General features: G+C 40.5%; 1 protein-coding gene across 1 annotated transcript in view; it reads right to left on the minus strand.

The window, feature by feature from the left end:
• Nucleotides 1-17379, minus strand: part of FCHSD2 (FCH and double SH3 domains 2) — a 3469714-nt gene that overhangs the window by 220486 nt on the left and 3231849 nt on the right. The window contains exon 16 of the mRNA XM_044071145.1: nucleotides 9422-9505. Within this exon, the coding sequence (XP_043927080.1) occupies nucleotides 9422-9505 (84 nt within the window). The remainder of the gene's footprint in view (nucleotides 1-9421; nucleotides 9506-17379) is intronic.

Here is a 17379-nt window from a genome sequence, read left to right on the forward strand (position 1 = left end):
TACCATTGTAGTTTCCTCATATGCAGCTTTGCACATGGGATTAGTAAGATGCAAGATGCCATGAATCCCAGAGCCTGCAGGATTTTTTCCTGCAGTCAGCGCCTGGTGCAATAGTGCTCTGCCTGATTGAATGCCCCCCGTTGCCTGCTTCTCTGGCTGAGGTAGGCCATGTTTGTGTCCGCTGGCACTGTTGGTAACCCATCTTGAGAGTGGAGAGGTATTAGCCTCTTTTTGTTGACTGTGTATCCCAGAGAGTTCAACAACATTATTACCAGATGTTTCAGAAGAATGAAGAAGCTGTCTTGCTGTCCTTGCCAGAGCAGGTCCCAAATAGGGGGTATATTTGTATCCCCTGAAGTCTGCAGTAGGGCAAATGAATGCCAGGGCAATCACAGGAATATACTGGGCGCAGTAGATAAGCCAAAAGCATGCAGAGAATTGATGGGTTGAAGGTATGCCTCCTTGAGGTTCAATGTTACCAGCCAAGACTCCTGCTCTTGGTGGGAAAAAGTTGTGCTAGAGAGAGCATCTTGAATTTTGGTACAGAAAATGTGTTTAGGGATGGATAACCAAAAATAGGTCTCCATCTTTTTTCCTTTTGTGACAATATGCCAATTTTTGAAAATAATGCCAGCTTTCTCCTAAGGGGGCTGCCATTTGAGACTTGTTTTATGCAAACTCACCACCTCTTGTGTAGGAGCTTGCCATTGTCTGCCTCTAAACGATCCTGAATGCCCTGCCCTCGCCCCCCTATCTGTATCTGCCTCTTTTGGTCGGTGTCCGTGGACCAAAGGATGAAAGGCCCATTTCTTTAAAACTGAACGTAGGTGTGTAGAAAATCTTTCAGTTTGCATGTTGATTTAGCCTTTTGCAAGGCTTGTTCCTTGAGCCAGGCATGCCCACGTATGACTGATCCCTGTCACAGCAGCTACCATGAGGCCTCTAGAGCATCAAAACCACATTGTAAGGTATGCTTACCCACTTTGTTCTGCACTATGCATCAAATCCTGCAACTCCTTCCCCAAGTGGTTGTACAGGTGACATGACATTTTTTTTTTCACAATCCTGCAACCTTCAAGTCTGGTTGTACAGGTTGTTGTGATTTTTTTTTTCAATTGTGATAACAAAACTGTTGAACTGACAGTTTAAGGCCCCCATGGTTAAGGTAGCCATATATATATTTTTTTCCCCACCTTCTAAGGATCTGGAATCTCTCTGAAGGTAATGGATTTTTTAGTGGGAGAGGCCTTAACTCCCTTGGGGGCCCTGTGGGGTTTGGTTTCTGGGTCAGCAGCATGGCTTTTGTATAGAAATTGGTGTGTGAGTCAGACCACCCTGTAGTGTCAGGCTTAACTGAAATTGTGTGAGTCAGGAACCCCCTGTACCTGTCAGGCTTAACTGAGCTTCCCAGTGGAAGTGTTCCCTTACAGTATGCAAAAGTTTCCCAATGAGTAAATCTGGGATACAGAAGGGGATGGACTCCGCATCAGAGTCTTCAAAGAAAGGGGAGTAAGAATGTTCGCATGGTAGCTTTAGACTTAGTGAAAGCTTTGATGGAGAAAGAAGAGGAAGGTCTGAAGACACGTCGGGTGGGCCGAGGAGCCTGCGCTGGCACGGACAGGAGACACCGCCAAAGAAGTGTCGCGCCGTAGTCAGGGGCTGCGAGGTGCCTCGCTGAGAACCGACCATGTGTACCGGGCTTTAAGGTGTCGGTAGTAGAGCCGCGACCTCGTGTGTCGGTCCTTATCCTTATGCTGACACAAACTGGAGTCAAATAATGCTGGGCTTACTCACCGACGCAATAGTGCGCTTGTTGGGAATGGAAATCCTTATGCGGCATTTGCTTCCCACAAGAAATACAATTATTAACTTTGTCTGATATCGGGTCTGAGGCAAGAAAAGTTTCAACGGGTACTTAGCTTTCAAGAAGACTTTGGTTTCGGAAGAAGCGACGACAACCGACGCCGGACCTAGACTTTTGAATTCGGCCGACCGAGGACCCGCCTGATGGCAGGAGAACCCATCTGTTATGACTGCAGCTGTATGCACGATGAACATCATTTGGGAGGTAAGTTCTTACTGGGCGAGGTTCTGAAAAAGGAATGAAACAGTCCCTGGAAATGATATTTAATACCTACCGATTGTAAATGATGTTTGTCCAGGCTAGTGGGTGTAGGGAAATGAGACCCCCAACTGCCTCCAGGGCTGAGCAGATGGGCAACACTTCAGGAGCACTGATAGGGCTACTCAGAGAAGGGTTTCTTGGAGCCCTGATTTTGCAGACCCCCTCCCGCCTCGAGGGTGTCTGTCATCCACTGAAACCTCTCCTCCTGCCTCTGAAAGAGGATTCATCAGGAGCGTCCTGAAAAGGAGACTGTGCCTTATGGAACCACATCTTCCTAGTTTCCATTCGGGTCTTACAGAAGGACCTCTGGAGAGCAGAAAACTTTATCCTGACTGCAGACAGAGTCTTCTCTTCCTGCACGGTGCAGGTCAAAGTGTTCTTCATGGAAGGTCCAAAAAGATTGGAACCGTTAAAGTGGGCATTGGTAAAGGATACCTTGAAAGGTTCTGTGAACCCACATAAACATAACCAGGCATGATGCCTCAAAGCAATGCCTGTACCAGCTGCATAAGAGGTAGCTTCAACAGCACTGAAAACTAATCTCATTGAGGAATTTGTGAGGGAAGTCAGAGTGGATAGCTTGGGAGACACCTTCTTGAGGTCCTCTGCTGGCAACAACTCTAAGGGAAGTGGAAAGCTCTTGGACCTAATCCCTTTGGAGGTGGATAAAATGTGCCAAATAATTTGTTGCTTTCAGTCCAAAGGTAGCTGAGGAGTACACCCGCATCCCAAAATGGTCTGTCGCCCAGAACTCCCAGTTCGGGGAATGGATTATGCAGCACTTCTGTGCTAGCTCCTTTTTAGTGGTGACGGCAACCACTATGGCATCAACTGGGAGACCTTTGCTCCAGAAAGAATGGTCTGCAGGTGGGCTAAGAAACTTGTCAGCCCTTTTAGGCAAAGGCTCCACCACGTCCGGCTCCTTCAAGGTCTTGCTGACGGATCAGGTCTACCAACTCATCAGTAGGGTGGGACACCCAGGATGGGCTCATCCTGAACGTCTTCAGAAATACGGACTCCTCTGAAGACAGGGGTTGGGGAGACCATCCACCCTTTTGCTTCAAGAGTTCCAAGGATGTCACCAGCCCAGAGCTATCAAAGGCCAAAGCACCAAGGGGGAGAGACCAGTCTGAGAAGATGGTACCAGATCCCCCCCCAACCCCCACCTGCTGAACCGGCGTCAACCACACCTATATGGGGCTCATTCTGATCTGAGGGTGGAGGAACAGAATAAGCCAGGGACCCCGACGGGGTCGAGAAAGGGGGATACTCAGCCTTGCCGGAATCTGACCACAGATATCCTGGTCCCTAGAATCCAAAGCCACAGGGGTTGGATGAGGAGAATAGGAAACTGGGAGGGCCGAGGCTCCCCTGGGCCTTGAGGAAGCTCCTCATCACCCTGTCCCTATCTGAGAGCAAAAAACTCCTCAAAGATCTAGGGGAAGAAGAGGAGTGGGTGGACCTGGAGGGAGATCTTCCTGACCTAATGAGATGTTCTGGGGAATGGCTCCCATGTCTCAAAGCTGACTGAGTCCTTGGTTTGTAGGTAGAAGGGACAACAACTTCCTCCAAGACTATAATCAGATCTGATGATCCTGTTGGATCCAAAGGCCTAATTGGCACAGAGGATGGATCTGATGAACAGGTCAAATCTGAGGCTGGCCTGGCCTGATCTTGGTCAGATCCGAGGGCCTCTGATCTGGAGAGGGCCTGGATCCAAGAGACAGCTCAGCGGCTCTCGCCTCTGAAGTCCTTGGTTCAGAGATGGACTGGGCTGGAGTCGAATCTGACAGCTGTGGTTTCTTTGAGGGAGCTGGCTGGATGGAAGGGGCCTTCCTCTTCGGATAGGAAGAGGAAGCCTTCGAGGGGGAAACAAAAGGTCCCCCTGGGCCAGACCTTTAACAAAAGTTTCTTGCAGCGCTCCACCAAAGCACTGGGGTTAAAGACAGCACAAAGGTCGCTTTCAACCTCCAGGTGCGGAGTGCCCAAGCAGTACACACACTCTTTGTGAGCGTCGGAATGGGGCACTTTCCGATCGCATGAGGAACATTTCTTCAAACCAGCAGGTTTATCAGCCATAATTTAACCAATTAAGCTAAACTACCACACTAAAAATACCACCAACAACCAACATAGCCCTAATGGCTACTACAAAAAGGGCACCAAAAAACCCAGCACAGTAACTTAACAAAGAAAACCTAAGCTAAGGGAAGGGAGGTAACTACAATAACAACCACACTAAAACACTACACTAGAAAACTACCTGGAATTAGGAAATAAGATAAAAAGCGCTTAACTAGCTAGAGCCACTGGAACCACGTCTGCACAGGATACACGGCAAACGAGATCCGGGGGTCAGAGAGTGGCAGGGCATCACGGGAAAGGGAGGAGCTAGAGTCCTGGATCTGTCCATATTTCGCTGGCTCGGATCTGATATCGGATCCAAGACTCTATAGTGACCTTATGATGAATGATGACTTGTATAACATCAGATCTGTTTTTTGATAATAACTACAGAGCACAAAAGGTTTTGGCACAAAGGCTCAGGCAATACAGAAAGTAGAAAGGGTTGTTGCCAGCTTAGGGAGTCTTCAACAAGGAAAATAACCAGAGATCCTACAGAGATATTAGACATATTTCAGATATTTTATGATAAACTGTATAAAGCACATAAATGTGGAAATCAAGAAAAAGTACAAATTGAAATGTTTATGGAAGAATTAAATATGCAAGGGAAGAGGCAGATGAGGCTCAATTGCTAAGTTAGGACAGGAGGAGGTGAGATAAATATGGTGATATTTAACTAACCCACAAGAAAGCCCCCAGAAACAGATGGCATTCCTGTAGAAGTTTGGAATCTAAGAGGGAAAAAAAAGTGATAAATATCTGGAAGGTTTTGTTTAACAGCATTTTAAAGGGAGGTGAAGCACCAACATGCTGGAAGAAATCTGTAATACGTAAAGTTGTAAAGACCTATCAGCTCCAGCTTCATATAGGCCCATTTAGACTCTAAACGATGACTATAAAGTGTTTATGCCTATAATGGCTAAAAGAATGGCAAATGTGTTGCCAAAATTGATAGATATGGATCAGTGTGGTTTTGTGGAGGGGAGACAAACATTTGACAACATTAACAGAACAATGATGATCCTGAAGGAAGCATAATGTAAAAAACACTTCAGGTGGTGGGTCTTGATGCGGAGAAAGCATTCAACAGAGTAAGGTGGGATTTTATGAGTAGGGCAATAGAAGCATTTGCATTCCCTGACACAATAATAAAATTAATTAAGAGGATATATGGGGGGGGTCCTCTCTCATAAGTTCTGTTTGAACAGAGGAACTTGGCAGGAGTATACACTTTCCCATTTATGTGTGTTATATTTAGAACCATTGGCAAAGAAAATAAGGGACTCAGAAATTCAAGGACATAACTGCTATGGTAATCAAGAAAAGTTAGCTTTATTGCAGATGATATTTTGTACCTGACAAAACCAGAGAAGGATATTTCAGTGTTGAAATATTCTGAGACAGTTTCAAGTCTTTTTGGGATATAAAATTAATGAAGATAAAACAAAGCCAATAGCTGAAAACTATTTACCCATAGACTAACTGGTTCAACAATACTCACATTTTATGAGGACACAATAAAACGAAATATTTAGGCATATGGGATAAAAAGCATTCTGTTATGGTAGCTAAGGATATGTCAGAAGAGACTAAAAAGATAATACAAAAACTGATAAACTTGAAGCTCTGTTTTATGGATATGGATAAAGATAGCAAGATACAGGCAATGAAAATATATTTAGTCCCTTTACTATTGTATACAGCTTAGGCATATTTGTATCAACCAGAGAAGTTGTGGATTGCAATTAATAAAGAGCTGAAGTATTTTATCTGGGAGGCGAAGAGGGTAAGAGTCAAGTGGGACAACTTGATCCTTCCAACAGAACAAGATGGCTTTTGGATTACCTGATTCATAGGGGTATTGCATGGCTACACATTTAAGGCTCCTATAGACTGCACAAGCAGAAAGCTATAATTCAAAGTGGAAAGGGGTGATGTTGAAACAGGGGGAGGTCAACAGACACTGGGATTTTGGATGCAGATCTTCAAGGAGAATAATAATAATCATATAGAATATTATATTCATAAAGTAGCAGAAAGTACTCTATGAACTACAGGAATACAGGAATGGATAAAGGAGTTTCTGCCAATAGGGATGACTGCAATTAGGAGTACAGAGAATAGACAAGCCGAGGCTGGAATTTACTACAGAAAACTAGCAAAGGAACCAAGGTATTGGGAGCAAATAATTAGCTAGGGAAAGGTAACAGAATGGGAAGAGGCCAAAAATACATTTGGATTGCAGGCTACAGATTGCTTTCCCTATCAAGCAATGATATCAGAATACAGACAAAGAGAAAGAAAAATGGGGATCCTAAGTGAAAGACCAGCATTGGCAGAGTTGTTAGTAGAGTCTAGAAGAGAAGTTGCTGTTAAAAGAAGGGATAATTAGTAGGGTATATAAAATATCACATGATAACTATAGGAATCAATTAGAGAAGGTTAGAAAGGATTGGGAAGACAGATTTATTTTTATTATTTATTTTATTTTATTTATTTTATTTTACATTTGCTGACTGGGCTAGTCTAACTAGATATATGTCCATTTTCAGTAGAGGCAAGAGGAGAAAAGCTCAGAGAAAAAAATATTATACATAAGAGTCCACAAAACAGTGAAAAAAAACAATTACATAAGTATGAAGCTGATTAGCATATGTTTAGCAGCAGTCATAAGGTTACACATAGGACGATATATTGTTATACAGTTGTATAACAAAAAAAAACATTTTATGTACATGAGTTTACGCAGTACAGTAAGGAGGTAAAAAAAAATATTCCAACACAACACCGAGGATAGAAAAGTATCAGAAAAAAAGGTTTTTAGTTGAGAAGTATTAAGACAAAGGGAGAATAGTATCAGTCAGGATTGGAGCAAGAGCAGAGCCATTGGTATTTAATGTAGATTTTCAATTGTTTCTTGAAAAGATTGGTGGAAGTAAGGGATGTTATTTCACTTGGAAGTTTGTTCCAAGTATTGCCAACAGCATTAGAGAACAGGCAGTCCCCGGATTTGTTGTTAGATTTTATGGTGGCTACTTGCAGTTCCTTAGAGGATCTTAGGGTTGGAAGATTTTTATAGGAACTGAAGAGGTTACACAGTATGGGAGTATTTGTGGGATGATGTAAGATCTTGTGGATAAAAATGAGTTGCTGGAAAAGTAGTTGGCTTTGTACTTCCAGCCATCCTAGAAGTTTAAGATTATGGCAATGGTGGGTTTGAAAAGGGGCACCGGTGGCAAATTTGGCTATGTTGTTGTAGGAGGCTGCTAGTTTATTCAGATTGCTTTTGGATAATTTAATATAGATAGGGGAGGCGTAGAGAAGGGTGGAAATTAGGTGGGTTTGGGCAGTAGAAATCTTAGCTGAGGCCGTGAGAAAGGGCTTGAGTCTATAAAGGAATCCAAGTTTTCTATTTACAGATTGTTGAACCAATTCAAAAAGAAACAATGGCAGGACAAATATATGGCTCCCAAATATGCAGCAAAGTCTAGAAGATTTAGAATCTTTGCTTGCAAGTGTTTGCATAGGTATTTTTATACCCTACGCAGACTCTAAAGAATTTTTCCTCAGGTAGACTGCAAATGTTAGCGGTGAGGGAGAAGAAATAGGTAATTGGGACATATTTTTTGGAAGTGTAATGAGTTATGAGACTTGAAAATTTCCCTGCAGACTACTCTGTCAGAAATACTAGGTGAGTAAATTGTTTTCACTAATGAAATGATTTTTTTTGAGCTGTGATATAGAATCGGAATTGTCAAGACATAGTAAGGCCTTGCTGAGTCTAATTATGGTGGCTGCCAAAAAAGCAATTACTAGAAAGTAGAAATCAAACTCTAAACCAACTGTACTAGAAGTAGTGAATATAGTGACAGAGATAAAAAAAAAGGAAGTGGGATCTTTAGAAAAGTGTAGGAGAAACTTACAGAGAAAAATGGTGGTTACAATACACGCAGAACAATGTTTTGGAGGAGGAATGAGGTTTAAGGGAAGGCAGGATTTAAATGAGTAATTTAATGTTTGACTAATGATGACTGTACAGATTTATAAGTGATGTATAATGTTTGCAACTGAAAATATGTCAATATATTGTTTTCATGTATATAAATGTATGATTGCCCATGTCATAAGTGATAACATAATAAAGATGTTTCTTGTTTAAAAAAAAACTGTATTACATCTTAAGCAACAACTAAAAAACTTCTAATGTCAATGAACCTGTTTCTAATTCGTATGACAGCAATATATTTCCTCCTGCAATTTAATGAATGCAAGAGTGTAGCCAGGCAATTGCTAAGACAGACATTTTTTAAAGATACTTTTGTGCAATGAGATGTGCTAGAATTAAAAAAAATGTGGCATGCTGGCTATATTTTACCGTCAAGCACATCATCAGTAACACATACTGTCCTATGTTGGGGCAACATTCAGGAAGCTAATGTACAAATCCAAAAGTCCTGGGCTGCTTCTCTGAATGGAATAAATATTTTGACACATCTGCAAGAATTTTACAAATTTTACACTGAGAATCTTGTATCCATTCACAGCCAAGACTGGCATACTTCTTGCTCTGTCTAACAATGCACAACAAGTCAGTATCATGCAGATTGGACAAGAGCTAAAGAAATTATTTTAGTGTAATCTTTTGGCCTTAATACAGAACTTACAACTAAATGTTAAGTATGTGTGCAGCATTTTACTCAAAATTGCATCTGGGTTACAGTTTGCATCAATATAGAAACTGTGCAGTGCACAATGACAGCCAAGAGTACATGCACATTTATAATTCAGCAGTGTCTGTACTGTGGAAAATATATGAGAGTTCAACCTTACAGCTTTCAAGGATTCAGGTACTCTTAACCAAAAAAATATGGCAAAGGTGACATACATTTGATAAAGTGCAATCAATTTCAAATTCTGGCCTCAGATATTACAGCATACCTTATATTGCACTAAATACCATTTCTGAAATTACTGTTCTTAGGAAAAGTTTGGAATATTAACCAAGATAAAAAGGATACTTTCTTTTCAAAACTCAGTAGAGTAACAGCATGTTAAAATTCATGAAGAGTTCAACAGCACACAGAACAAAACACTACTATACATCACCAGTCAGAACTTCCACATGCAAAAGCTGGCTTTTAGCACTGAATATAGGATTAAAATGTATACCTTCACCCAGTCTTCCATATCTCCATCTTCTATAACCTCCAGCACATCGTGTTCCTCAATTGTCAACTCATCTGGTTGTGATGCCTAAATTCAGAATAGAAGTCATTAGCTATCATACAGTATTGCACCTCTTCAAAAGTAAATGAAGTCATAAATCTGTTAGTGTAAACAGAAAATATACAATAAAGATTCATTACTATTCAAAAATGAGCACACTGAATGGACAGCCCAACCAGTGTGCATATTGTACATCGAACATATATCAATAGAAAAACATCCGGCCGCTGAAGTACCACTGAGCGGTCAAACTTTCTATTCATATTTCCTGAGGGACAGAGCAAAATATCAGAAAAATCAGGTACATTCTGCAAAACTAAACAAACAGAAGCCTACCTGATTTCCCTTATATTTTTGCATTGTCCCTCATAAAAATGTTTTTTTTAACTGTTAAACAAAAATAAACAGCAACTGAGGTTGTGTTTTTCCTTTGCTTCTCCTGCACTGCACTGATGTACTGTGCAAATATGGCAATGTAAATCATATATACATGCACAGTATATCAGTCTAGGGAAGAGAACATGGAAGAAGACTGAAGTGCCCTTATACAAATACCGTACTTAAGAAAGGTAATCAATGTCATTCTTAAATAATATAACTGCATAACAGCAATAATCCATGACCATTTGTGGGTACATCAGGATTTATTCATGGTTGTCTTTGTTTAATCACTCGGGCTTCACACTCGTGATCACACCACAGCAACCATAGGTAAATCCTGATACACCCATGCACAGTCGTGGATTATCGCTTAATTATACAAGAAAGTTACATGATATGTTTGGCTCCTGTTACTTGCAACATGATCTGAGAGATAGAGGTATCCATACAATCTTCAAAGTATTTCAAAAAGGGAAGCATCTAAATGAAATTTGTTTCTATTCTTAGACAAGCAGGACATTAAGAAAACAATTACATTTGTATAATTGCACTTTTACCACAACATCATATCTGTAAGGGAGAGAAGGAGACATGGACAGTGTGTGTAAGAGGCAGGCTTCTCCAGTGGATTTGGCCACTGGATACTAGAAATCTCACGTAAGTGATTCTGACAATTTCGCATAGCTAAATCAGTTAAACAGCAACTGTTTTATCAGATCCCTATGTTTTTTCACTGATGTATACAACTCCCTCCTTTTTCTTGTAATACTAAACTTCAGCATGTCCAAGAGAACTGTTTAAATGGACAACCCTATTTTGTTTTTACACAAAGGATATTTCATAGATATTCACCATTTCCTGACTCTACTGTTTGAAAAGTCAAGTCAATGAAATTAATTATTCTACATTATGGGAAAAAAATCCCGCCCCCCCCCCGCACAAATCTTTGGTGGTGTCGCTGAATAATCAGAAAACGGTCCAGAGCTGAAAATGTAAATAAAAGGCACAAACTCACCTTGATAGTTAATATAAAAGAAAACCTTCTGTAGATAATCATTGCTGAAATGTCTTTTCCGAGATCCGGACTCAGACAAAATTCTAGCATTTTTCTTGCAGACTCTTGTATAAGTAGCATACTTCAGCCTACTATTCTTCTTTCTCAACAACTTCTTTAAAGTGATCCCCACTGGGAGCACAGGTAATGGCAGCTGAAGGAGAAAATTCTTCAGTCAGTCTAGACAGAAAGATTGCCCAAATGCACTCTGAATTGTTCAAGATAACTGAGTTCCCTGTTGGAACACGTACAGACAAAGCTGCAGGAAACAGCACATGTTTTAAGCTCACATTAAGAGGAAATAATGGACATATAAACTGCTGAACAGGAGGTGCAAAAATGGTGGAACAGCAATTCAAATATGAGCAAATGGCACAGAAACTGGCTGAACTTGAGGATAAGCCATATAGAGACAACTGCAGGTTTACAGCAGTAGCAGAACAAAGTGAAGGGAAGGACTGTAAAGACTTTATGAGAAAATGCCTTGGTTATACAGACTGGACTTTCTAGTGATGATAAAAATAGAAAGAGCACATAAGGCTCAAATTCTAAACCTACCACCCTAGAAAACAAAAATGGGAAGAAACTGAGGGTAATGCTGCTCAATGCCAGAAGTCTAAATCTCAAAATGCACGCACTCGAGGCCCTTCTCAGTATGGAGAACATCGATATCTGTGCTGTAACTGAAACCTGGTTCAAGGCTCCTGAGAGCACCCCGGCACTATTAGGTTTTACCTCATATCATGCTCCGCCCCAAAACCCGACCACACCACAAAAGGAGGGGTGTATCCATATTCATAAAGGATACCCACACCTCCAGGTTGGTGGCAACGCATCTAAGCTTCGAAACCATCCAGGTGCAACTAACCATAGGCAAAACTGCTCTACAAATTGTAGCATGCTACAGGCCACCCTCTCAAACTCAGGAACCCCACACAGCCTTCCTGAAGACACTGGAGGGTATAAATGTATCTCCAAACACCATCATATTGGGTGACGTCAACTACCTGAATATAGACTGGGAACATTACTCAAGCCCTAACTTTCTAGCCCAACGGTTCCTGGAGTTCATAAATTAATGCGATGGAACAGCTAGTCACTGTTCCCACGAGAGGAGAAAATATACTAGATCTCATTGTCACAAACATGGGGACAAAATGCTCCACACCTGAAGTATATCCCTCATTGGTGAGATCTGATCATAAACTAATCTCACTGGAAATCCACATCCCGCCCCCACCCCAAACAAAAGACCATAGTGAAGAACTTCTCTAAAGCAAACTTCACACTACTCAAGACTGGTGTGGTATCCTTCAAGGCCCCTGAGCCAGAGGAAACCACAATCCAAGCTGCGGAAGCCCTTACAAATGCCTTCTATGAACACCTCCAGGACTGCATGGATCAGGCAATCCCAAATAAAACCAAGACTCTTTCCACAAAGGGCAAACGTCCAGTCTGGTGGACCCCAGCCATTAACAAACTTTACAATAAGAGGAGAAAGCTATTACATGATAGAACAAAATCCATAAAAGGGAAGTCACCCTGATCATTATTAGTAAAAAATACGAGCACTCATAAAATCAACTAAGGCCAATTTTGAGAGAAAAATTGCCATGGATTCAAAGGACAATCATAAGGCCTTTTTCAGCTATGTTAGGAACCTGGGTGGAAACTCCCAGATATGCTCAGAATTAGTCCAAAATGATACAAAAATCACTGAACCCACAGACATTGCCAACATACTGGCAGACAGGTTCAGTGCAAACTTCACCCCTCTCCCCTAAAGGAGAGATAACTATCCCAGCCGAGGTAGCCTCCCGACATCTCAAATGCGCAGGTGAAAGCTGCTCTCTAAAGCTAAAAACACAGCATCAATGGGACCGGATGGTGTCCCCGGCTGTGTGCTACACGAGCTAAATGAGGAATTAAACCCGCACATAAGGCAGCTGTTTAATCTCAGCCTTACCACAGGATACGTGCCCAAGGAGTGGCGTGACGGCAACTGTGGTCCCACTCCACAAAGGCGCCTCTACGGACCCTGGTAATTACCGCCCATAAGCTTAACAAGTCTAGTCTGCAAAGCTATGGAGAGGATCATAATGGAGCTCATAAACAAAGATATAGGGACTTGCAGACATTGGACCCGACCCAGTTTGGCTTTGTCAAGGGAAGATCATGCCTTTTGAACTTGGTCGACTTCTTCAAACAGTCACCAAGGCCATTGATGAGGGAAAGGCAGTCCATACAGCCTACCTTGACCTTGCAAAGGCTTTCACACAATACCCCACTGGTATTGTAGAAAAACTTACCAGCTTAAATGTAAACCCATATGTCACAAGATGGGTTGCAAACTGGCTTAAGGACAGAACCCACAGGGTTAGAGTTGCTGGCGCTGTGTCAGACTCCAAGCCGGGTCACAAGTGGTGTCCCACAGGGCTCGGTCCTTGGCCCCTATTGTTTGGCATCTACTTCTCAGAAGTACAGGCCAACATGGGAGGACTTTGCTGACAAAGTTTGCAGACGACTGCAAACTGGGCCATAGTGGAAAGTGCATCGGACACGGATATCCTTCAGAAGGGACTCACGGAAACAGATAGCTGGTGCCAAAGCCATGGCCTGAAGTTAAACGCCAAAAAATGTATAGTCATACCCTTCGGGAAAAACAAGGTAACCCCAAGCTACCATATAGGTGGCAACCACTAAGCACAGAAGAGGTTATCAGGGACCTGGGGACCCAGGTTGACAGTGGCCTTTCTTTTGACACTCACATTGCTAAAGTGGTTAGAAAGACCTTCTACATTGCCCACCTGATCATGAAGGGATTCACATCCAGATCTAGTGAGGTCATTGTTCCCCTGTACTCTTCACTTATCAGACCAATGATCGAGTACAATGCCCCATTCGGGATGTATCTCACCCGACATCTGCAGCAATTGGAGAGACCCCAAAAGTTCCTCACCAAAAGGATAAAGGGACTCCAAAATCTGTCATATGCTGCCAGATTGAAGAAACTCCAGCTCTATTCAGTCGCATACCGTCTGCTCAGAGGTGACATGCTCCACCTCAAAAAATGCAAATCCACCAAAACCACTAGAGCAAGCGACTTAAACCTTAGCACGGATATAAATAGGACGTGCTGGAGGGATAGATTTATCACTCAGAGACTCCCTATGCTGTGGAATAAAATCCCGGTCCATGTGAGGCAGAGCACCTCGCTGACTCTGTTCAAGAGAAATCTAGACCTGTGGATGGGAGATCGTAGGTTTACCCCGGGAATCATATCTGTGTCACTGCTGGACAGAGGCACAACAAACTAATGGGCACAGTATTTTTTCATATAAGGGGTGGCGTAAGCCACAAAAATTTGGGCTAGGCTTATAAATGCCTTAGGGCAGATAGCCTAGTATAAACCTATGAACCTATGAACCTATGAGTATTCCTAAAAGAAGCCAAAGAAAGAAAGCAGCCAAAACCAATACTCACTAAACCGCAGACATAACAGCTAAATGAGGAAATTCTTTATTTTGTAGAAGAAGGGAACAATCTTAAAGGTTGGAGACATAGGGGTCTATGTGGATAACGTTTTATTATAAACACATATTAAAAGAAATGCTTTTCTTCCTTTCATAAAACATTGCAGAGAAATGAAACTTCATTTCATGTTACTGTGTCTGGCATTACTTCAAGCCTTCTACACAATTAGATTAAAAATTACAAAGAATCTTGAGAGGTTTAAGATGAACTAACAAAAACAGAAAAACTGTAGGCAGGAAAGAGTAGTGAGGAAACAAACCGTGGACACTTCATAGAGAGATTTTCTGTGAAACACCTTCCCTTTTCCAAAATAAAATGATGGATAAAACAATGATGATGAAACAGTTTTCATAAGGAGAGTTACTCCAAAAAATGCACTGGGAACACTGATTGAGAATAGTACTTAAATCAGTTTTTTGTTTTGATGGAAAAGGATTTGGTGTAACCAAAACATAAACTGCACTCTGAATTATATTTGAAAAAAAAAAGAAAAAACAGAAATCAGCATATACCAGAAAGAATATAAATATATATTACACTTACATCACTCAAATAAGTGTTACATCTCAAATTTTATTTAAAAATTAAAGTTTATATTTAACTGAAATGGGCAAGGATGGTACTGCATGCTGTCTGATGAAAGGTTCATTCATTTTTCTAACGGGAAACTGGGTTATGCTGCTTTCAGTAAAGGTTCTAGGATAGTGGGGGATGGAATGATGAATGAGAAAGTAAACTAATATTTTACATGATGGAAATAAATAAACAATAATCCATAAAGTTAGCTCTGCTAATGGATGCACTATGTCAGGGAATGAATATAAAGTTGAGAAACAACTATGCCAGATAGAAAGATTCACATAAACAATACACTGTAAACACTTAAGTTAAGAAAAGTAGATTAGGAGAACATATGTATGGGCAAAGACATTTGGCATAACTACAATGTAAGGTGCACACTGAAAGATATTTCAAAACCAATTAAATCATTACGTACCAGTGAGAAAATAACTATTTCATATAGTCACAACTGTTATCAGGCTTCTGTATGAGATATTTTCAGTCTGCAGACTGATCTACTTTGCCGTTCATGCTAGTGTAAAGCAAACTGTCTTCCCTGACAAGATATGCCTGATTACAGAAGGATGGGGCCACTTTGCCTGGATAGTTAATTGGATTGACCCTTTTAAAATAGCTATAACACTTGAAATAATTTGTGAAGGTAAAGGGAAATAAAGTGTGAACTAGCTGCAGAAAAAACAACCTGCAGAAATTATTACAAATTTAAAGTGACATACCAAATGAAATAATGTAGGCAGCAATGTTTGGCTACCTAGTAGCGCAAGGACAGGAAGAGAAGTAAGAAATAAAATACTTAAAACACACTAGTGATTTATAATTGGGGGCTCTCCATCCCAAAGGGATACATGAGGACTTTAGTTTACAATGCTGTTTTTGACAAAGCATTAGACCTACAGCCTTGAGAAAATAAACACACACACACATTTTATATACACATATACATACATATATACATGCACACACACACACACACACACACACACATATATATATATATATATATATATATATATATATATATATACATACATATATATACATACACAAACACACATACATACATATATATAGAAACATAGTTAATAAGTTACTGGGGATAGGAAGGGAACTGTGTGTATGCCACTTTAATGAAAATAGGAGACTGGGTTCAATTGGGACAATATTAACCAAACCTATATAAGTAGATCAAAAAAATGATGTCACTCTTAGATGAACCAGAAGGCAACAGTATGACATACTTTTTTGTACTTTCTTACAATACAACAGAAAGGCAAAAGCTATATGTAAGCAGAATTACAGACAAGCGTTACTGTGTTACAATTTGACTTACTACTCTGGAATGTTAATGAATTGGTGAATAGGAGAAAAACAGGACAATATACTAAGCTACATTATTCGTTTCTGTATCTACAAAGTCAGTTACTGGTTTTACATACAGATTAGAAGTCTGCAGGTACAAACAATTAATTATGAGAGGTCTGAAAACCATCAGCTGAGGGAAGTGTATAAGGTACAATATAATTAACATTTAATGGTAGATTACCAAGCAGTTCAGTGAAAAATAAAATATATAGACTGTGGAAAGTGAAAAGGTTATACAAGTAGATAGCTCCCCAGCACCCTTAGTACTTTAACACATTTAATGTACCGATACAGAATTTAGTCAAAGTAAACTTTATTGTCATTCAGAAATCACACAAGTGCAAAAACTGAACAAAATTCTGTGTCTCCGGACACAATGTGCAGACAACATACAGACTATTTTCACAGACATTTACACATACAACACCTAGCTATTAAAGCATGGACATGCAGGCAGACAGACTAATACTGCACATAATTAGAAACACAAGTTTCTAATTTAGTTTATTTATTTAAAGACAGCCAGTGCAATTTTTTTCATAAGGATAAAAGTGAATGCTTACTGAAAAGCATGGATGCTTTTTCACATCTTGGAAGAGGACAGAGATAAGAAAAGAATATATATCAATTAGTGTAAGTGGTAACATGGTAACCATGTTTTAGATTAAGTAACATGTGGGTGCAGCTGTCAACTTAGGGCAATTTAAGTTACAAGGTGATGAGGGGATTCTGAAAATATACTTATTATATGGTCGTGTGTTTTCATTGAAGCAAAACATCTTAAATAAGTTACATAGGTTGAAATGGAGATGAGAAGAAGCAACTACTTAAGAGGTCAGCTTGCCAAACCCTAAGCTAAATTTTAATAAACTAAAAGTAGGAAATATACATTCAAAAGTGCTGTCATGTATAACTGCTGGGGCAATTTTTTTTATCATAATGGCTACCTTGTCCATATTATTATGGGATGTAAATGGCCTTTAAAATA

This window comes from Protopterus annectens, chromosome 5.part0 (genome assembly GCF_019279795.1).
Source record: "Protopterus annectens isolate FY-2018-M chromosome 5.part0, PAN1.0, whole genome shotgun sequence".
Classification (NCBI taxonomy): Eukaryota; Metazoa; Chordata; order Ceratodontiformes; family Protopteridae; genus Protopterus; species Protopterus annectens.